The 23,204-nt window shown below is 44.0% G+C and overlaps 1 protein-coding gene across 6 annotated transcripts; it reads left to right on the top strand.

Moving 5' to 3' along the window:
* The first annotated feature begins 1,365 nt into the window (after positions 1-1,365).
* On the top strand, positions 1,366-23,149 carry ikbkb (inhibitor of nuclear factor kappa B kinase subunit beta). Of its 6 annotated transcripts, none has more exons than XM_038984555.1 (22): positions 1,366-1,521; positions 2,108-2,191; positions 8,843-8,937; positions 12,421-12,541; positions 12,637-12,706; positions 14,351-14,439; positions 15,945-16,034; positions 16,312-16,436; positions 16,946-17,053; positions 17,186-17,318; positions 17,461-17,655; positions 17,804-17,918; positions 18,127-18,250; positions 18,536-18,687; positions 19,886-19,947; positions 20,030-20,133; positions 20,292-20,341; positions 20,523-20,622; positions 21,415-21,562; positions 21,649-21,749; positions 22,341-22,440; positions 22,564-23,149. In XM_038984555.1, the coding sequence occupies exons 1-22, from the start codon at positions 1,456-1,458 to the stop codon at positions 22,621-22,623; spliced, it is 2,292 nt and encodes a 763-aa protein (XP_038840483.1). In that variant the 5' UTR covers positions 1,366-1,455; the 3' UTR covers positions 22,624-23,149. The 6 variants fall into 6 exon arrangements, with proteins under 6 accessions (XP_038840483.1, XP_038840482.1, XP_038840486.1 ...); XM_038984554.1 differs by having other exon boundaries at positions 2,072-2,191; XM_038984557.1 differs by having other exon boundaries at positions 1,405-1,559; positions 2,072-2,191.
* The last annotated feature ends 55 nt before the right edge of the window (positions 23,150-23,204 follow it).

The following is a 23,204-nucleotide window of genomic DNA, read 5'->3' as shown; positions in this document are numbered from 1 at the left end:
CCAGTCAAGTTCTTTCACACCGATCTCGACAAACCACTTCTGTATGGACCTCGCCTTTGTGCACAGGGGCATTGTCATGCTGAAACCGGAAAGGGCCTTCCCCAAACTGTTGCCACAAAGTTGGAAGCACAGAATCATCTAGAATGTTATTGTATGCTGTAGGGTTAACATTTCCATTCACTGGAACTAAGGGGCCTATCCCGACCATGAAGAATAGCCCCAGACCATTATTCCTCTTCCACCAAACTTTATAGTTGGCACTATGCATTGGGGCAGTACCGTTCTCCTGGCATCCGCCAAACCCAGATTCATCCGTCGGACTGCCAGATGGTGAAGAGTGATTCATCCCTCCAGAGAACGCGTTTCCACTGCTCCAGAGTCCAATGGCTGCAAAATTTACGCCACTCCAGCCAACGCTTGCCATTGCGCATGGAAATCTTAGGCTTGTGTGCGGCTGCTCGGCCATGGAAACCCATTTCATGAAGCTCCCGACAAACAGTTATTGTGCTGACATTGCTTCCAGGGGCAGTTTGAAACTCGGTAGTGAGTGTTGCAACCGAGGAAAGACGATTTTTACACGCTATGTGCTTCAGCCCTCGGCAGTCCCATTCTGTGAGCTTGTGTGGCCTAGCACTGAGACGATGTTACTCCTAGATTTTTCCACCTCAGAATAACAACACTTACAGTTGACTGGGGCAGCTAGCAGGGCAGACATTTTACTAACTGACTTGCTGGAAAGGTGGCATCCTATGACGGTGCCACGTTGAAAGTTACCGAGCTCTTCAGTAAGGCCATTCTACTGCTAGTGTTTGTCAGCAATGGGTGTGGCTGCAATAGCCAAATCCACTCATTTGAATGGGTGTCCACATACTTTTGGCCATGTAGTGTATAATTTATCAGTTTGAGCCCCCCCCCATACTCCACTAGAGTGAGCAGACCTCTTGTAGGGTCATGGCTAGAAGGGATCCAGCTTTTGTCAAATTAACTTCAGATTTGAATTTTTGTAGCAGGTTAGGATAATTAACGTAGCAGATTATGATAATTGCGTTAAGGTTAGGAAAAGGTTTAAATGCAAAACATTTCAACTTTTCACGTTAATTTGACAAATCTGGATCTCTTCCCTCGTTTAATGTAACGTTAGCAGCCTATCATTTTCTTATGAGAACAGCTATTGGCACATCTGGCACATTATCTCTTTAGATATCCTACTCCAAACTAAGACACTGACAGAGATTATGAACCTAGCTACTGTATCCATGTATCAGGCATTGAACTATATCAGCAGTACCAGTCTACAGACCAAGAATACGCTATGCTCTTTGTGGGCGGATCGACCCCGCGTTCAGGTTTACAGGAAATATGACTTTCAGGAAGTAGACTTTGAGAATTTTTTTTGTCGCCAGCTACAGTAGTAAATCGAGAGAAAGTGAAGGTTACTTTCATGAACAAAAGTGTATGCTAGGTAGCTGCGTATATCATTATAAAACTAACGTTTTTCGTTGGCCAAAGTCTACTTTTAAGGTAGGACAAATTTTACAGTCACTACTCACGAGCGAAAGGTGAGAGGTGCTCGCGGTAGTTGTGCTACATTACAGTAGCATCGGGGAAGCTTAATACCAGCTGTAATCTTCTATAATAAGTGGAAAACAACTACTAAACTTGTAAAGTTTATAAACACAATATAAGCATACTTTTATTTTGTATAAATCGAAACACAAACTATCCGCATGATACTGCTGTGCTGCTGCTTTAAAAATAATACATTTGATGTTCTCCTGTAGCCTGCTGACAATCACTCTTGTCATTTCAGTGTTTATATAATGTAGCCTATTATGTATTCAGACAGAACAGCTATGGATGTTGAGCTAATAACACTGTCATTATAGGGCAAGTAGTAGTAGTTACTTGTTACCATATATTTTGAAATCGTTGCAGCTCTGCTTGCTACTACCTTCAGTGCCACAATGGTCCAGACATGCGTTAGTTAGGCCTACATACAGTGTACACACAGGCTAATAATGCTGTAGTAAAAAAAAAATCAGATCCTGTGTTGTTGTGTGGCTGAGGTCAGGACTATCTGAGGACCATGAGTCGCGTTCCCCTTCAGCAGCAGCAGAGCTGTGGCTCCTGGGAGCTGAAGGAACGCCTGGGGACCGGGGGCTTCGGGAATGTCACCCGATGGCAGAACAAGGTGCATAACTTTAACAGTAGCACACCATTCATGTGTGTATTTTGTTACCTATAACTTTTACCATATTTTGTGTGTTTGCAAAAGTGCTATGCTATCATGTATGAGCATCCTCAGTGGTGGCATTTTTTATGTTTCATACTGTCATCAGATAGCCTACAACCTATGCAGCTGCATGCCTAGCAGAACCTATGGAGGCTCCCACATTAATATTTGATGTAATATTAAATTCCCTCATCATGAATGCTTTAAATGTAACTTACAGGAAATACACTCAGCTTTATCCTGTCACCTACCTGGCCCATAGAACTCTGCATCCTCCCTGGCCTATGACATCACACCTAGTCACAGGATGAGAGGGACATAGATGTACATTATTATAGCTACACCATTGGAACTTGTCCACACCCATTTAGTTAGCTCTTTCTGTCCTCTATCTGTGCACTGTCTATCTGTCTTTATGTCTGTATGCACCACTTCGTTTACTGGAAATGCTGCTCAGTGTTGTCTCAGGTGAATTCAGCTGAAAGGGCACAGTGGTAGTACTATGTGGACCCCTACCAACAATGGAGGTCAGTGGTAATGACAGTTAGCATTGTGTCAAATCCTCTTGCTGGCTGGTACTTTACACGCTTCATTGTCATAGATGTATGACCCCATCAGAGTTATGAAAAGGATGTTAATGTATTAAGAGCTTTAGACCTTTGTTCTCTCTGATTCCTAAATGGTCCTTTATGTAACGTCTTTATTCAGATAGATTCAATGACCTTCCTCTCTCTGTGGTCCCTGAGGCTCTCATGCTTTGGCCTTTCAGCCACCTGTCAGTCTCTAGTCTCTACTGCCTATTGTAGTCCAGAACTGCTCACTCCACTCCTGGAGAACAATGTATGTGTGCTGGCTGGCTTTTGTCCCTGCCTAGGGCTTGATCCCTTTCTCTAGGGACTGATCCCACTGTCTGTAGAACATTCACCCACCCTGTAACCAAGCAGGGTTGTCGCCAGATAGCTAGAAAGAACACCAAACATCAGAACTGAAAGTGCAAGTAGGCTACATGATCAATGTCCTTAATCAAAGGTAAGGGGCAAGGCAGGGTTGGTGATTTATGGTAAAAATGCATTTGTGGTTAGAAAGCACAGCCCTTCGTCTTTTGCAGAAAGGCCAGATGGTAACAACGCCATGTACAGGTAACCATCAGTGATACTTCCACGTACACTACATGACCAAAAGTATGTGGACATCTGCTCGTCGAACATCTCATTCCAAAATCATGGGCATTAATATAGAGATGGTCCCCCTTTTGCTGCTATAACAGCCTCCTCAGACACTGCAACATGTATCTCTCCACCGAGTCTTAACGATTTACTCCCATATTATATGACTGGTCTCTCTTTTCCATAACCATGTAAAATTATCCTGGTATCATTACTAGACCAATGTCCAACAACATATGGAATAGCTGTTTCGCCTTAGATGTTTCCTGTAACCTGTTTAAATGTAATACTTTTTTTCTGTAGCAAATGTAGTCAATGTCTCAGCGTAAGGAATCAGTGATCCTTTCCAGTAATCTAATCATTTCAACCTGTTGCATTAGTTTAGTAAAAATATAAACCTGTTGTTTAACAAATCTAGAATCTTTAAAAAGTTGGTGCTGTCTCATCAGCGTAATAGTCAAAACTAACCTGAAATCCACTTTAATGACTGGACACTGTTCCATGTAATGGAAACAGATTATAATGTTAGAATACATTAACTTTCTGCTCAAATTCACTGGTTGTACCTAAACTATCAAACCCAGCAACAGTAATCAGAAATGATCACAGAACGTTTCCGATTGAACTATTCAGACCTCTACTGCAAATGTCCCACTGAATCCTTACAGCCGACATAGCCCAGCGAGCACGACTAACTCTTCTATTCTTACCAGTAGGAAAAAAATATAACCCTTTCTCAAACAACATTTTACGCTTACCTCTATCGTAAGAATAAAAACAAACTTGACAATTATCTCTTCTCTTTCGGTTTCCTACTTATGAAATGTCCAAGACTTTAAAAGTAACATGTAATGCGCCGCATTTATAAAGTACATCAGTCAATCCATAAGAGAAAAAAACTAATTTCAGAATATCAGATCCTTTTCCTGCCCACAACTTCAGTTCATTGCAGTTGTATCCTGCAATAAGTAATATCCATGTTTAGATTTAAATTATGTTCATGGTCACAGCTCTATCGCAATTACCTACACTATTATTAGAATTCATTAGATGTAGGTAACTGTCCCTTATTTGATTCAGTTATTTAAATACGACTCCATTTAGGCAACAGACAATGTATTACTGTCAGGGTTGTGTGCAGAGATGTAGCGGAGTCAAGCGCAGGACACAGGTGTTGAGCAAAACAACGGCGTTCACTCAAAAAATAAGCAAAAATTCCTCAATGGGAATATAACAAACACACAAGCACTAATAACAAACACACAAGCACTAATAACAACCACTAACGAAACAAACAATCACGGACAGAACAGAATTGAATGCCAGAGGGTTAAATAGGGAACATGATAGGGGAATTGAAACCAGGTGTGTGTAATACAGACAAAACAAAACGAAACTGAAAAATGGATCGGTGGTGACTAGAAAGCCGGTGACATCGACCGCCGAACACCACCCGAACAAGGAGAAGGGCCGACTTCGGCGGAAGTCGTGTCAATTACATCGAAATCGCCTCGCCATTTATATTGAATAAATTAGCCGTTCAATTTGAACTAAGCACACAGTTAAAACTTTCAGTTTATATCTTAAACAAACACTGGCGGCAGTATCTTTCCAGGCAAAACATACCAATACTTGAATTACAATCAGAAACCCATATTTTAGGCAATATCATAGACCCAATGCTATTGAAATTATGTATCCATTCAGCTGACGCTCCCAGCCAGGTGGGGATCCGATCTGCTCCAAATAGTGGAGAGTGGCTTTCCCCTGGTTGCATCTAATGCAACTCCCGTGCACGGTTAACCTGAGTTTCACTGGGAACAATCAGAAAAATTAAGTTCATCATCGCATCCTCGTCGCCAAAATTGTGGTGGAGTTATTGTAAAAAAGGAGAGACTTCTAGATTTCTTCAAAACAATCAAACTTTATTATTTAATTAGTGCAGTAATGGAGCTGGTCGGTAACCACCCCTAGAGGTGATCACTGAGAACTCAACAAGCTGGTTTGAGCCATAGCATTTTATAGCAAAGTCCATCCTCCTTCAGTCTACATGAGAAACAACAGATGTATGGAATGGGTCACAAGGTTAAGATTTGTATGAAAGATACTTATAATTCACAGCAGACAGTATCTCATTGTGTAGAGACCAGCGTCTGGCTCTGGAGTCATCTCTCCCTGGTACCTTATAGAACAGAAACATTAACTCATGCTCTGGAATGCGGTATCACCCAAAGACATCGTAAATCTTCTAGAGGCCCATCCTCAGTAGAACACACACAGATGAGTGTTCTAATAACCCCTTATTCTGTTGCATAAAACAACCATTTGATGCAATAAAGCATTATAACATAATCTTGTAATTTCCACGGTACTTTCCACTAGATGTTGGAACATTGCTGCAGGGACTTGCTTTCATTCAGCCACAAGAGCATTAGTGAGGTCGGGCACTGATGTTGGGCAATTAGGCCTGGCTCGCAGTCGGCTTTCCAGTTCATCCCAAAGGTGTTCGATGGGGTTGAGGTCAGGGCTCTGTGCAGGCCAGTCAAGTTCTTCCACACTGATCTCGACAAACCATTTCTGTATGGACCTCGCCTTTGTGCACAGAGGCATTGTTATGCTAAAACAGGAAAGGGCCTTCCCCAAACTGTTGCCACAAAGTTTGAAGCACTGAATTGTATAGAATGTCATTGTATGCTGTAGCGTTAAGATTTCCTTTCACTAGAACTAAGGGGCCTAGCCCAAACCATGAAAAACGGCCCCAGACCATTATTCCTCCTCCACCAAACTTTATAGTTGGCACTATGCATTCGGGCAGTAGCGTTCTCTTGGCCTCCATCAATCCCAGATTTGTCCGTCAGACTGCCAGATGGTGAAGCGTGATTCATCACTCCAGAGAACGTGTTTCCAAGCTTTACACCACTCCAGCAGACGCTTGGCATTGCGCATGATGATCTTAGGCTTGTGTGCAGCTGCTCGGCCATGGAAACCCATTTCATGAAGCACCTGACGAACAGTTCTGGTGCTGACGTTGCTTCCAGAGTTAGTGAGTGTTGCAAATGAGGACAGACGCTTTACATGCTTCAGCACTCTGGGGTCCCATTCTGTGAGCTTGTGTGGCCTACCACTTTGCGGCTGAGCCGTTGTTGCTCCAATACGTTTCCAGATCACAATAACAGCACTTACAGTTGACCAGGGCAGCTCTAGCAGGGCAAAAATTTGATGTACTGACTTGTTGGAAAGGTGGCATCCTATGACAGTGCCACGTTGAAAGTCACTGAGCTCTTCAGTAAAGCCATTCTACTGCCAATGTTTGTCTATGGAGATTGCATAGCTTTGTCCTCAATTTTATACACCTGTCAGCAACGGGTGGGTTTAAAATAGCCAAATCCACTAATTTGAGGGGGTGTTCACATACTTTTGTATATATAGTGTAACTTCAGTCTGTCGTAGGAAGTGGAGGGATGGGCATGATGGGCTATGGCATTGTGTTAATGAGACTTCCTCTGCTACTTTCTGAATCACTGGTGATGATTCTATCCGTTTCTTCCTGGATTGTTCAGGATACCATCATAATACCCAAAATAAATGATAAGCTGGTCATACAGCTCATTATGTTTTGCCCAGAGTTGAAGTGTTACAGTGAAAAAGTATGTGAACCCTTCGGAATTATCTGGATTTCTGCATAAATTGGTCATCAAATTTGATCTGATCTTCATCTAAGTCACAACAATAGACACACATAGTGTGCTTAAATTAATAACACACAAATTATTGTATTTTTCTTGTCTCTATAGAATACATAATTTAAAAATTCACAGTGTAGGTTGGAAAAAGTATGTGAACCCCTAGGCTAATGACTTCTCCAAAAGCTAATTGGAGTCAGCTAACTTGTCCAATCAATGAGACGAGACTGGAGATGTTGGTTAGAGCTGCCTTGCCCTAAAAAAAAAACTCACAAAATTTGAGTTTGCTATTCACAAGAAGCATTTTTCTGATGTCGATCCATGCCTCGAACAAAAGAGATCTCAGAAGACCTAAGATTAAGAATTGTTAACTTGCATATAGCTGGAAAGGGTTACAAAGTATCTCTAAAAGCCTTGATGTTCATCAGTCCACGGTAAGACAAATAGTCTATAAATGGAGAAAGTTCAGCACTGTTGCTACTCTCCCTAGGAGTGGCCGTCCTGCAAAGACGACTGCAAGAGCACAGCACAGAATGCTCAATGAGGTTAAGAAGAATCCTAGAGTGTCAGCTAAAGACTTACAGAAATATCTGGAACATGCTAACATCTCTGTTGATGAGTCTACGATACGTAAAACACTAAACAAGAATGGTGTTCATGGGAGGACAGCACAGAAGAAGCCACTGCTGTCCAAAAAAAACATTGCTGCACATCTGAAGTTTGCAAAAGTGCACCTGGATGTTTGACAGCGCTACTGGCAAAATATTCTGTGGACAGATGAAACTACAGTTGAGTTGTTTGGAAGGAACACACAACACTATGTGTAGAGAAAAAAAAGGCACAGCACACCAACATCAAAACCTCATCCCAACTGTAAAGTATGGTGGAGGGAGCATCATGATTTGGAGCTGCTTTGCTGCCTCAGGGCCTGGACAGCTTGCTATCATCGACGGAAAAATGAATTCCCAAGTTCATCAAGACATTTTGCAGGAGAATGTTAGGCTATCTGTCCACCAGTTGAAGCTCAACAATAGTTGGGTGATGCAACAGGACAATGACCAAAACACAGAAGTAAACCAACAACAGAATGGCTTAAACAGAAGAAAATACGCCTTCTGGAGTGGCCAAGTCAGAGTCCTGACCTAAACCCGATTGAGATGCTGTGGCATGACCTCAAGAGAGCAGTTCACACCAGACATCCCAAGAATATTGCTTAACTGAAACAGTTTTGTAAAGAGGAATGGTCCAAAATTCCTCCTGACCGTTGTGCAGGTCTGATCCGCAACTACAGAAAACATTTGGATGAGGTTATTGCTGCCAAAGGTGGATCAACCAGTTATTAAATCCAAGGGTTCACATACCTTTTCCACCCTGCACTGTGAATGTTTACATGGTGTGTTCAATAAAGACATGAAAACGTATAATTGTTTGTGTGTTATTAGTTTAAGCAGACTGTGTTTGTCTATTGTTTTGACCTAGATGAAGATCAGGTCAAATTTTATGACCAGTTTATGCAGAATTCCAGGTATTTCCAAAGGGTTCACATACTTTTTCTTGCCACTGAAATTGATTAATGTGGCTATTATACTTCAGACAGGCTTTACGCTGCCTTTTACGCTTTATGTTGTGTCAGGCCTGTCTCTTTCTGTGTACTGTGTGTATGTATTGTAACAGCATTGTGTGTGTGTGTGTGTGTGTGTGTGTGTGTGTGTGTGTGTGTGTGTGTGTGTGTCTAATCCTACCTGTGTGTTGTTGTGTAGGACACAGAGGAGCAGATAGCCATTAAGCAGTGTCGTCAGGAGCTGAGTGAGAGGAACAGAGAGCGCTGGTGTCTGGAGATACAGATCATGAAGAGGTGAGAGTCTACGAAAATGTTTTCTTATTATTTACCAATCTTAAGGGACTTGCATGGTGCGAGCAGTATGGCAATGGGTCCACTTAGCTTTACAGTGGGTTTAGGTATAGCTGTAGACCAATCCATTTGGGTCATATCTGCCAACTCAGCAGGGGAAGGGATATGGATGACTATGTAGTACAGTAAAACAGGAGGTTGGCAGTGTGAATCCAACAAAATAGGCTTATTACCAAATCACCAATTGGGATTACGTTACGTTAATCCCACTTGAGCCTATTTTACTCACAGCATCACTCAATATTACTCAGCATCACTCATACGCTGTTGCTACTCTGTTTATTATATATCCTGATTGCCTAGTCACTTTTAACCCTGCCCACATGTACATGTTGTATTCCCTCAATTACCTCATACCCCTGCACATTGACTCGGTACTGGTACTCCTTGTACAGTGCATTCGGAAAGTATTCAGACCCCTTTAGTTTTTCTACAGTTTGTTACGTTACAGCCTTATTCAAAAATTGATTCAATTGTTTTTTTCCCTCATCAATCTACACACAATAGCCCATAATGACAAAGCAAAAACAGTTTTTTAGACATTTTTGTCAATTTGTTTAAAAAAAATGTTTTTTTAAAGAAATATCACATTTACATAAGTATTGAGACTCTTTATTCAGTACTTTGTTGAAGGACCTTTGGCAGTGATTAAAGCCTCGAGTCTTCTTGGGTATGACGCTACAAGCTTGGCACACCTGTATTTGGGGAGTTTCTTCCATACTTCTCTGCAGATCCTCTCAAGCTCTGTCAGGTTGGATGGGGAGGGTCGCTGCACAGCTATTTTCAGGTTCCAGAGATGTTTGACCGGGTTCAAGTCCGGGCTCTGGCTGGGCCACTCAAGGACATTCAGAGACTTGTCCCAAAGCCACTCCTGCGTTGTCTTAGCTGTGTGCTTAGGGTCGTTGTCCTGTTGGAAAGTGAACTTTCGCCCCAGTCTGAGGTCCTGAGTGCTCTGGAGCAGGTTTTCATCAAGGATCTCTCTGTACTTTCTCTGTATCTTTCCCTCGATCCTGACTAGTCTCCCAGTCCCTGCCGCTGAAAAACATCCCCACAGCATGATGCTGCCACCACCATGCTTCACTGTAGGGATGGTGCCAGGTTTCCTCCAGATGTGACGCTTCGTTTCATCAGACCAAAGAATCTTGTTTCTCATGGTCTGAGAGTCCTTTAGGGGCATTTTGGCAAACTCCAAGCGGGCTGTGATGTGCCTTTTACTGAGGAGTGGCTTCCATCTGGCCACTACCATAAAGGCCTAATTGGTGGAGTGCTGCAGAGATGGTTGTCCTTCTGGAAGGTTCTCGCATCTCCACGTAGGAACTCTAGAGCTCTGTCAGAGTGACCATCGGGTTCTTGGTCACCATCCTGACCAAGGCCCTTCTCCCCCAATTACTCTGTGTGGCCGGGTGGCCAGCTCTAGGAAGAGCCATGGTGGTTCCAAACTTCTTCCATTTAAGAATGATGGAGGCCACTGTGTTCTTGGGGACCTTCAATGCCGCAGAAATGTTTTGGTTCCTTTCCCCAGATCTGATTTGATAAATTTGGCAAAAAAAATGTAAAATCTGTTTTCACTTTGTCATTATGGGGTATTGTGTGTAGATTGATGAGGGGAAAATAGAATAAGGCTGTCAAGTAACAAAATGTGGAAAAAGTCAAGGGGTCTGAATACTTTCCAAATGCACTGTATACAGCCTCATTATTGTGTTACTATCTCCTTTTTTATTTACAAAATATTTTTCTTACTTTTTAACTCTGCGTTGTTGGGAACGGGTTCGTACGTAAGCATTTCACTGTAAAGTCTACACCAGTTGTATTTGGCGCATTTATTTGATTTCTTTGTAAGGAACATTCAGGGAGATTTGCATTTTTCACAATGCCTATTTGCTTTGTTCTCTCTGCTATTAACATCCTGCCGCAACTTCCCTTCTGTTGTAGAGACAGGCCACATAAGAAGTCACAGGCACATTCCATGACACTGACACTTGTTATGTCCCCTAATTTGTTTTGCAGTCCACATTGGGGCAAGTAAAATACTACGATGAAACCATTTTTTTTATTGTGCTGTAGTAAAAATGACCAATGACATTAAAAAGACATGAAAGCTGGGTCTATTTCAGTCTGTGGGTTCTGTGTTGGTCATTTGGCCTCGGATAGGTAGTGTTCCACCAACTCAGCTTTGCTGTGATGCCAGTGGTACTCCTGTTGGTGAGTGGCACTGTGTGTGGGGGTGTGACGATTATGTCTTGGTGTCAGATGGGGTGTGAAGGGGGTGGCAAATTCTTGGTGTCAAGTTGGGAGTGGGTGTGGAGAGGTAATTTGTCAGTGTGTGTACTTTAGTATGTATGTGTGAGAGAGAATGGGTGTGAGGATTTCTTGTTATCAGGTCATGCTTTAACGAGTGTGTTGTTGTCAGACAGACGTGGTCTCAAACACAACCCTCTCTTGCACCCATGCACTGCTAAGCCACACACACACACCGTCCTAGCTTTGCCCATGCAGAGTTTAAACCCAGGTTGCCAAGAATCGTATCAATGTAATAACATCAGATTTTCAGCCAAGGTCAACTGAAGCCCTTAAATGTTGAGTCAAAGTCAGCTTCAGCTTCAGCTTCAGGTTTTTGTGTGTGTGTGTGTGTGTGTGTGTGTGTGTGTGTGTGTGTGTGTGTGTGTGTGTGTGTGTGTGTGTGTGTGTGTGTGTGTGTGTGTGTGTGTGTGTGTGTGTGTGTGTGCAGTCCAGGCATGAAAGCCTTTGATAGAGTCACACTTTTACAGAAAGCTTATAACGCCTCACACACACCCCACTACATCATACATTTACAGACACCCCATAACTGCATACACACTGCCCAGCGGACGTCAGCTAACCTTACAGAAGTAACTAGGGAGAAGAGGGAGAGATTTTCCATATCCAGTCATACATTTTTCACTATACTGCCTCTCTGTTTCCAGTGTTGATGGGTTGTTATGATATTCTGATCATGTTTGGTTTAGCAATCAGTTACTTCTCAGACTACCATTATGTGACTAAAACACAATGACTGCTGACCGATGTTGACCGCATGACTATTTGTTATCCTAATGATTACCATCATCAGTATCACCTAACCACTTGGTACAGTAATATAATAAACAATTATAAAGTGTTATTTTTCCAAATGTTCCAATGTTATTGTTTTGCCTGTAGAATCTGGAACCAATTACGTTTTTAGTTTAATTTGTTTTCATTGGTTTTTATTGGACGGTTTTAGGACAGTTCAGCCTGCGACAATCAGAAACACATTTATACATTCTACAGTGATGCAACAGTACATAACTGTCTCTCTCCTCCCCTCTACCTTTCTCTCTCTCTCTCTCTCTCTCTCTCTCTCTCTCTCTCTCTCTCTCTCTCTCTCTCTCTCTCTCTCTCTCTCTCTCTCTCTCTGTCTCTCAGACTGGACCATGTGAATGTGGTAGCAGCGAGGGAGGTTCCTGAAGGGCTGCAGTCCTCCTTACGCATCAATGATCTACCTCTACTGGCCATGGAGTACTGTCAGGGAGGTGACCTGAGGAAGGTGTGTTATATACACACACACACCCACACACACACACAGAGCCTTATGCTGATCATGTTTCTCCTGTGTGTGTGTCTGTGTGTGTGTCTCTCCAGTATCTGAACCTGTTGGAGAACTGCTGTGGAATGAGGGAGGGTTCCATCCTTATTCTGCTACGGGACATATGTGAGTAGTAGCTCTAATGCATTACATTTCCACACTGATTTTGACCAATTCTCACAGTGTCATTGTGTAGCATGGTGTCTGTGTCATATGCCAGCAGTTTGGCCATGTTCCACGTTCCTGATGGTGACATCACAGAGCCACTTCCTGTGAGGCGGCAGTTAATGTGTGATAATCTTCCTGTTGGATGGAGTAAATGGGCGGGGACTTTGTGTGTCACACACACGTGTCTGACCTTTAAAGTGACATCATCAACAACCCTAACCACAGGCCAGTCACCATTGACAGTACTCACACATAGTGTGATGGTTTGATTCCTGCATAGGCCACATGTACTGAATATATGTGTTTACTGTGAGCTTCTGGTTTTGGATAATAGCGTCTTTTAAATGACTATGGTATTACATGTATATTACATAGTGAAGACAAGCCAGGACGTCCAGTGAACCCACAAACATGTATTTTTATTGTTCTTTATAATCATTGAGTAGGCCTTTTTAGATGCTCCACGGTTGCTGAACTTTAACTGCTGACATGTTTCACATTCATTTTGTTTTGATACTTTGATACAGTGTTTTCCATCACTCTGTATACCTTTTACATTCAGCAGACACTCTTATCCAGAGCGATTTACAGGAGCAAGTAAGGTTAAGTGCCTTGCTCAAGAGCACATCGACAGATTTTTCACTGGCATGACATGACCAGACATGACCATACTAAATATAAAGCTGAACGTCATAAGCTAACCGCAAACTTCCTGATATTCATAAGCACACATCGTCACACTCACACCAAATAAATAATCTTCTACATGCACACAGATATGAGAGCGCAGGACCGTGTACAGACATTCTACACTTGAACACACTCACACCATACTCACAGGAGGAAACACGCATCAATAAACAAACACACACACGCTCAGGAATGCATATGTAAATCCATACATCTCACATCTATGAGATCAGGCACAGACAGACAGGTGAAAACACTTGAAATACAGACATGCAAAACATATACTCAAGTAGTAACACGCACGCACACAAATCATTCCTCTTCCTGTTGAACTTTGGTGGGAACTTCCTACTGATGAGGGTTTTACAATGTAGCACCCACTGGGACCTGACACACACACACATACAGGGGCACTGGGGTTACGGGATCCACATCATTTAACACTCGTAGCCAACTCCCATTGATGTAGGATGTTAAGTGGCCATGAGGGTCAACCGTACAGCACGGAGACAAAGCCCAGACCCTTACTGGACATCAATGACACATTATGTTGAATCACACACACACACACACACACACACACACACACACACACACACACACACACACACACACACACACACACACACAGGGCTGTATCATTAGTCTTGTACTCCAGAGTGGTCAGGCTGCTTTTCGATGTCCTATTAGCAGTGTAATGTAATGCCAAATGATTCACCCCCTAAATTATGCTGACGCTCTCCTCCGGTTAGTCTGTATGGACAAGAGAAAGTAGGAAAGAAGCCCAGGATCCTATTTGATTACATGTTGGATTAAAATACCAGGATTCTGTTTGATTACACTGGGTTGTGACTGGATAGCTTGGCTTTGTTTATTCTCTCTCTCTCTCCCCCATCTCTCTCTGTCTCCTAGCCTCTGCTCTGACCTACCTTCATAAGAAGAGGATCATCCACAGAGATCTGAAGCCAGAGAACATCGTCCTCCAGCAGGGAGAGAAGAGAGTGAGTCTCCCTGTGTGATTTTAGAAACTGAACTCTTTGCAGTCACTCCCAGACAAATATCTAGGATTTGGCTCAATAGGCTAACTTGATCTTGAGTCGCACAGACAATATGGGTTCATTACCTGCGTAATCACAGAACCACAAACCACTGCAAACCCCAAAGCCGACAGACACCCCATCTCTGGAATAGATCCTACCTTGCCTAATATGTCGTCATCTAGTTAATGAGGCAAAATATACCATCCATCACTAAACTCCTCAATATGTTTGCATGGACAGAAATAAAGTTATATAACTAACTAAGGCCGGACATATTAAAACATGTTGTTGCTAAATGTTTATTTACGCCCTTGTATTATTTCATAGCATGAAGGGTACGGCACAAAACACATTCATTTTTTCCCGGTTTAAATTGACCGTAAATCAAATCAAATCAAATTTATTTATATAGCCCTTCTTACATCAGCTGATATCTCAAAGTGCTGTACAGAAACCCAGCCTAAAACCCCAAACAGCAAGCAATGCAGGTGTAGAAGCACGGTGGCTAGGAAAAACTCCCTAGAAAGGCCAAAACCTAGGAAGAAACCTAGAGAGGAACCAGGCTATGAGGGGTGGCCAGTCCTCTTCTGGCTGTGCCGGGTGGAGATTATAACAGAACATGGCCAAGATGTTCAAATGTTCATAAATGACCAGCATGGTCAAATAATAATAATCACAGTAGTTGTCGAGGGTGCAGCAAGTCAGCACCTCAGGAGTAAATGTCAGTTGGCTTTTCATAGCCGATCATTAAGAGTATCTCTACCGCTCCTGCTGTCTCTAGAGAATTGAAAACAGCAGGTCTGGGACAGGTAGCACGTCCGGTGAACAGGTCAGGGTTCCATAGCCGCAGGCACAACAGTTGAAACTGGAGCAGCAGCACGGCCAGGTGGAATGGGGACAGCAAGGAGTCATCATGCCAGGTAGTCCTGAGGCATGGTCCTAGGGCTCAGGTCCTCCGAGAGAGAGAAAGAAAGAGAGAATTAGAGAGAGCATACTTAAATTCACACAGGATACCGGATAAGACAGGAGAAGTACTCCAGATATAACAAACTGACCCTAGCCCCCCGACACATACACTACTGCAGCATAAATACTGGGGGCTGAGACAGGAGGGGTCAGGAGACACTGTGGCCCCATCCGATGATACCCCCGGACAGGGCCAAACAGGAAGGATATAACCTTCCTGTAAATGTTTTTCATTGTGAAATGTTTCACACACAATAGCAATACTAAACACCATCCTGGTGAAGGTGTATGTTTGGAGTTCAGTGCTTGCCGTACAACTATTATATGAAACAGTTCTAAAAGGCCGTAGAGCACCAAAGTAGTTATTTGATATTTATTAGTTAATTATATGTAACGTAGTTACTGTTTTACCGTGTCATTTCTTAGTTAATACTAGGAATACGTCATACATCATGAAGTTAAGCATAACCCATGACACTGTTATCTCTTCGTCTCTGTAGTTGATCCATAAGATCATAGATCTGGGCTACGCCAAGGAACTGGACCAGAACAGTCTGTGTACCTCATTCGTTGGAACACTGCAATACCTGGTGTGTGGCGCTACTGTGGCTAACACTTCTTCTATCTGTTCTATTTCTATATATCTGTGGTAGAATCAGAATAACTTTTATTCGCCAACACATTTACTAGGAATTATCTCACTTCCCCTCTCTTTTATTTTAGCTCTCATAGATTCCTCTTTTTCATAGCAATTCTTCACTGTTCTCCATCCCTTCTCCCACTCTTTCCTGTCTCTCTCTCTTTCTTTATTTCTCTCTTTCTTTCTTTCTCTCTCTCTCTCTCTCTCTCTTTCTCTCTCTCTCTCAGGCTCCAGAGCTCTTGGAGAGACAGAAGTATACAGTGACTGTGGATTATTGGAGCTTTGGTACATTGGTGTTTGAGTGCATCACTGGGTTCCGGCCTTTTCTGCCAACCTGGCAACCCGTGCCCTGGTACTGCCACACACAAACGAACACACACTCACTACACACACACACACATCCTCCAGCTAAACCTCTTATTGTCCTTTCCCCTGTTAGAAACACAGACCCATTGTTGCTTTATCCTGCTGTGTTTAACCTTGAGCTACAATAATAAACCTGTTGAATGTTATTCCTAAAGGGTGGGATGTTTGGTTATAATAGATCCCACTCCAGACTCAAGTTATACTGTAATATGATTATATTTCAACACGATATCAAAGATCTAAATAATGAGGGGAAATGTGTGTGTACTGCCCATGTGGGCCTTTGAGGCCAGCGTTGACAAGACTGGCATGGCCAAACTTGCATTCCCTATGTATGTGCATGTGTGTGCGTGCGTGTGTGTTTGTCTGTGTGCAAGCATGCGAATGTATATCTAAGTTATTGTTAGCAATCTAAGCAATTTAAATAGAAAAATACTAATGATCTGTTCTCCTCCCCCTCGTCTCTCTTTCTCTCTGTCTCATTCCTTCTCTCAGGCATAGTAAGTTGAAGTTGAAGCAGGATCATGACATTGTGGTTTATGAGGACCTGACAGGGGAGGTGCGCTTCTCTAAACACCTTCCCCAGCCCAACAACCTCAACACGTGAGTCACTACACCGCCACCTGGGGCCATTTCAACTCGCCTATAAAGTACCTTCAATTTATTAAGACATAAGATAAGTAATTTGATCATTTGGGTGAATTATTCCTCATTGTGTGTGCGTGTGTGTTGTAGTCTGTTGTTGGGCCGTCTAGAGAGCTGGCTGCAGCTGATGCTGAGGTGGTCTCCCCAGGAGAGAGGCAAGGCAGACCCCCAGACCACTTCCTCAGACTGCTTCTCTCAGCTAGAGACTATACTGGAGCTGAAGGTACACTACACACACACTTTCTCTCTTTTTAATTCCATACAAATCTCTCTCACAGGATCCTTGGTTGGCAAGACACTGGGTTGTAATGGAAGGATTGGATTTTGTTTATTTTCTCTCTAACTCTCTCTCTCTCTCTCGCTAGCTGGTTCACGTATTGAACATGGTGTCTGCTAAGATCTTCACCTACTCTGTCTCAGCCAATGAGAGCGTGGCTGATCTGCAGCAGCGAATCGGGTCTGACACCAACATCCCTCCAGCCAATCAAGAGCTACTGTTGGAGGCGGGACTAGCCCTGGAGCCACAGGGAGAGGCGGGGCAGTGTGCCATCGACTACACTGTAATCTATCTGATGTTGATACATAATCTATAATCCAATCAAAATGTCTTTCATATAGCATGTCGGACAGAGCAGTCAAGATATTGCAGGTGTAAAGGCTAATAAGAAGTCTTCACGTATCTTTACTATCTCCCTCTCTCTCTCTCAGGAGATAGACGGGAGGAGGACAGACCTTCCTCTGGTGTTTCTGTTTGACCGTTCCTCCTGCACCTACGAGCCCCAGTTCACCCCCCGCACAATGCCAGAGAACATACGCTTTGTCCGTGAGTATACCCGCACACTAATGCTAAGAAAAGTGAAAAATATCAATGAAAAGTGGCCATCTCTCACAACCGTCTCTACTTTCTACATGTGAATATGTGCGGATTCTGTTATACACTGGAACTCTCTCTTTATCTTTCTCTCTTTCTCTTTCTCTCTCTCTGTCTCTCTGTCTCTCTTTCTCTCTTTCTTTTTCTCTCTCCCTCCCAGAGACGGATCCTAAGCACGTGTTGTCTTACAGTCCTCTGAGGAGGACCTGGGGCCAGGCCTGGGACACCATCCGCACCCTGAAGGAGGACTGGCAGAGGTTACAGCAGGGACAGAAAGCTGCTCTGTAAGATTCAAAAACACACTTATTCTATCCAGGGTCAAATATCAAATACTGAAAGAGATGTTGATTTAGCTTGCCCAGTACAATGAAAGTCATGGAATAGTCCCAAAACACTCTCTCTCTTTCCACCTCTCTTTCTTTCTTTCTTTCTTTCTTTCTTTCTTTCTTTCTTTCTTTCTTTCTTTCTTTCTTTCTTTCTTTCTTTCTTTCTTTCTTTCTTTCTCTCTCTCTCTCTCTCTCTCTCTCTCTCTCTCTCTCTCTCTCTCTCTCTCTTTCTCTTTCTATCAGCATGAGTTTGCTGAGACACAACAGCTCCCTGTCGAAGCAGAAGAATGAGATGGTGTCTATGAACCAGAGGCTGACGGCCAAACTAGACTTCTTCTCTACCAGCCTGCACATAGACATGGACAAATACCAGGAGCAGAGAGCTACAGGGATAGGTATGCTACTGGATACATAGGTACTGTACTGTACAGGGGTCACAACTGGAATATATCAGGACTAGACAACAGTCATAGTATATGTTTATGACTGCCCCAGACTGCAGCTCAGCATGGTTAGGTTGGCTATATATTGACTATACACTAAGTGTACAAAACATTAGGAACACCTGTTCTTTCCATGACATAGACTGACCAGGTGAATCCAGGTGAAAGTTATGATACCTTACCTGTTAAATCCACTTAATTCAGTGTAGATGAAGGGGTGGAGACAGGTTAACATTTTACTGCTCTGGGCTAAATCAGGGTAACACAGATTGATTCTTTGTACTCTTAATAAAATCTACTATGAAACAAAAGTATACACCTCACACACATTGTTATGGGCTTTAAAAAAGAAGACACCTGTACCATGTCAGATATGGAGTTGAAATGTATTACATTTTAAGTTTGCATCCCAATATTACACTTTATATACACTACCGTTCAAAAGTTTGGGGTCACTTAGAAATGTCCTTGTTTTTGAAAGAAAAGCACATTTTTTGTCCATTACAAAAAAATCTAATTAATCAGAAATACAGTGTAGACATTGTTAATGTTGTAAATGACTATTGTAGCTGGAAACGGCTGATTTTGTAATGGAATATCTACATAGGCGTACAGAGACCCATTATCAGCAACCATCACTCCTGTGTTCCAATGACATGTTCTGTTAGCTAATCCAAGTTTATCATTTTAAAAGGCCGTTTCCAGCTACAATAGTCATTTATAACATTAACAATGCCTACACTGTATTTCTGATCAATTTGATGTTATTTTAATGGACAAAAAATGTGTTTTTCTTTCAAAAACAAGGACATTTCTAAGTGACCCCAAACTTGTGAACGGTAGTGTGCATCACAGAAGACTGAAGTATAACATAATGCTTTTGGTCATTGACTGCAGTAAAGGGCTACAGGATTTTAAATTATTGAGACAATTAAGACATGGATTGTGTATGTATGCCAAAATGGGCCAGCATCCCTATGGAATGCTTTCGACACCTTGTAGAGTTCATGCCCTGATGAATTGAGGCTGTTCTGAGGGCAAAAGGGGGTGCAACTCAATATTAGGAAGGTGTTCCTAATGTTTAATACACTCAGTATATATTCCACACTATAGTACTAGTCTAGTGTAATGTAAGGTGTTCTGTCTCTAGCCTCTGAAAAGCTGCTGGGTGTGTGGAGAGAGATGGAGCAGACTGCAGTCAGCTGTGGCCAGGTAAGTGTGTGTGCCTGCCTTCCTACTTGTGTGTTTGTGTTTTGTTTGTGTGTATGTGTGTGTAAATGTGTTTGTGTTGCAGGCAGAGAGGGTGACAGAGCTGGACGAGGAGATGATGCTCCTCCAGACAGACATCGTGGACCTCCAGAGACAACCATGGAGGAGTGGAGAGGCCCTGGACACACTGTAAGAGACAGACAGAAACATCTCAATAGACCAGTCTTTAATCCAGAACAAGATCTAGAAATGCATCTATCCAGTTTCCCCCTAGCAGCTGATGCCTGGCCGTTAGTGAGATAAAACATGAACTGCTCCCTCTCTCCTCTATCCTCTTTCGGCCACAGTGAGGGGAAGGCCTTGGAGTTGTTCCGTAAGCTGAAAGAGAAACCCAGAGGTTGGTTTACCACTTCTCCATTCATCACCATTTACCATCACAGTATAGACTTCTGCTGTCTACTTGTGATTCTGAGAACATGTCATTATAGACTGGAAAACTTCCTCGCTCCCTTCTCCCGCTCTCTCCCTCCCCCCGTCTGTCTCTGTTTCTATTCCCTCCCTCCCCTCCCTCTCTCCAGACCAGAGGTGTGGGGGGGACAGTCAAGAGGTAGTACGTCTGGTGGTCCAGGCAGTCCAGTTCTACGAGAGGAAACTCAAAGACTTCTACACACACCTCAGGTGTCCATGCACACACACACACACTAGTCTACACACACCTCAGGTGTCCATGCAAACACACACTAGTCTACACACACCTCAGATGTCCATGCACACACACACACACACTAGTCTACACACACCTCAGGTGTTCATGCACACACACACACACTAGTCTACACACACCTCAGGTGTCCATGCACACACACACACACACACACACTAGTCTACACACACCTCAGGTGTCCATGCACACACACACTAGTCTACACACAACTCAGGTGTCCATGCACACACACACACACACTAGTCAACACACACCTCAGGTGTCCATGCACACACACACACTAGTCTACACACACCTCAGGTGTCCATGCACACACACACACACACACACACACACACACACACACTAGTCTACACACACCTCAGGTGTCCATGCACACACACACACACACACACACACACACACACACACACACACACACACACACACACACACACACACACTAGTCTACACACACCTCAGGTGTCCATGCACACACACACACACACACACACACACACTAGTCTACACACACCTCAGGTGTCCATGCACACACACACACACACACACACACACACTAGTCTACACACACCTCAGGTGTCCATGCACACACACACACACACACACACACACACACTAGTCTACACACACCTCAGGTGTCCATGCATACACACACTAGTCTACACACACCTCAGGTGCCGTTCCATATACACACATTTGCGTTTTCACTCCCCCTGCAGTACGACGTGTGTGTGTTTGTGTTGCAGTAAGACGGTGGTGTGTCGTCAGCGTGTAATGGAGCTGCTACCCCGTGTAGAGGGCGTGGTACAGAGGATGGCTGAGAGTGAACAGGTCCTAATGAATCTACAGGAGAGACGGCAGAGGGAACTATGGAACCTGCTGAAAGTAGCCTGTGTAAGTGCACACACAAATGCATACAGAAACACGGACACACATACACACACACTCCTGATCAGTGTGTATCCTTGGTTGTTATTCAGAGTAAGGTGCGCAGCCCGGTGAGTGGGAGTCCTGTGGATGGGGGACGCTCTTCCTCCTCTGTTCCCCCTCTACTGACCCCCAGACCCAGCCTACAGCAGCTGTGAGTACACCCACCCACTCACACACACAACCACACACACCTCCTTCAGGCAGGCAGGCAGGCAGGCAGGCAGGCAGGCAGGCAGGCAGGCAGGCAGGCAGGCAGGCAGGCAGGCAGGCAGGCAGGCAGGCAGGCAGGCAGGCAGGCAGGCAGGCAGGCAGGCAGGCAGGCAGGCAGGCAGGCAGGCAGGCAGGCAGGCAGGCAGGCAGGCAGGCAGGCAGGCAGGCAGGCAGGCAGGCAGGCAGGCAGGCAGGCAGGCAGGCAGGCAGGCAGGCAGGCAGGCAGGCAGGCAGGCAGGCAGGCAGGCAGGCAGGCAGGCAGGCAGGCAGACGGAGGTGTTTATGATGGTGTGCTCTTCTCTTCTCCCAGCCTACAGCAGCTGTGAGTACACCCACCCACTCACACACACAACCACACACACCTCCTTCAGGCAGGCAGGCAGGCAGGCAGGCAGGCAGGCAGGCAGGCAGGCAGGCAGACGGAGGTGTTTATGATGGTGTGCTCTTCTCTGTAGTGAGTTGGTGTTTTGTGTGTTAATAATGTGTGTATTTGAAGTGTGTCTGAGACTGCTTGCATGTGTGTGTGTTTCAGGGATGAGTCTCTGTTGGTGATCGAGGAGAGCAGGACGTTTGAGAGTCGACTACAGAGTCTGATACAGGAGACCATCCAGGAGTCTGAAAGCGATATGCAGGTACACACACACACACACACACACACACACACACACACACACACACACACACACACACTCTCTCTCACACACACACAGGGTTGTAATAACATACAACCCTCTCTGGCTGTCATTGGCTCCTAGTTGCTGCGAGAGTGGACGTGGCTGAGTGAAGGACAGGACCTTTCCTCTGATCTTTCCTGACTCTACTGGTTCCCTCGGAGGAGGCAGGGGTTTCCCCTAGTTACTGATACAGGGTCAGATATGATGTCATCCCCCTAATTGTCATGTTAAGGATTGGAGTTAGACCTGAGGTTAAGGGACGATTCTGTCTCAAACTGATGTCAAACAGAAGAGCCGTCCCATTCCAGACCCCCTGCTGTGGTCCTCTGCTGCCGCTGTGTGGTGGGGAAGACTTACTGCAACAGATTGCATCGCACAATTTGACATTGACTCTTGGGGGTGCCCCAAAAATAATGGATTGAGCCAACATTTATATTTTCCAGGCTCATTGGCGTGCCGACATTAACATGTGCAACACCGCTGTAATCTATACCCTGGTGTATTGGAGTCATCTTTAATCCAGTACTTTAATAGACACCTGAACAGTACTTTAATAGACACCTGAAACCCCACCTCTTTAAGGAATACCTAGGATAGGATAAAGTAATCCTTCTAACCCCCCCTCCCCCTTAAAAGAGTTAGATGCACTATTGTAAAGTGGTTGTTCCACTGGATATCATAAGGTGAATGCACCAATTTGTAAGTCGCTCTGGATAAGAGCG

This window comes from Salvelinus namaycush, unplaced genomic scaffold (genome assembly GCF_016432855.1).
Source record: "Salvelinus namaycush isolate Seneca unplaced genomic scaffold, SaNama_1.0 Scaffold248, whole genome shotgun sequence".
Classification (NCBI taxonomy): Eukaryota; Metazoa; Chordata; class Actinopteri; order Salmoniformes; family Salmonidae; genus Salvelinus; species Salvelinus namaycush.
This window is presented reverse-complemented; position numbering and strand designations above follow the sequence as displayed.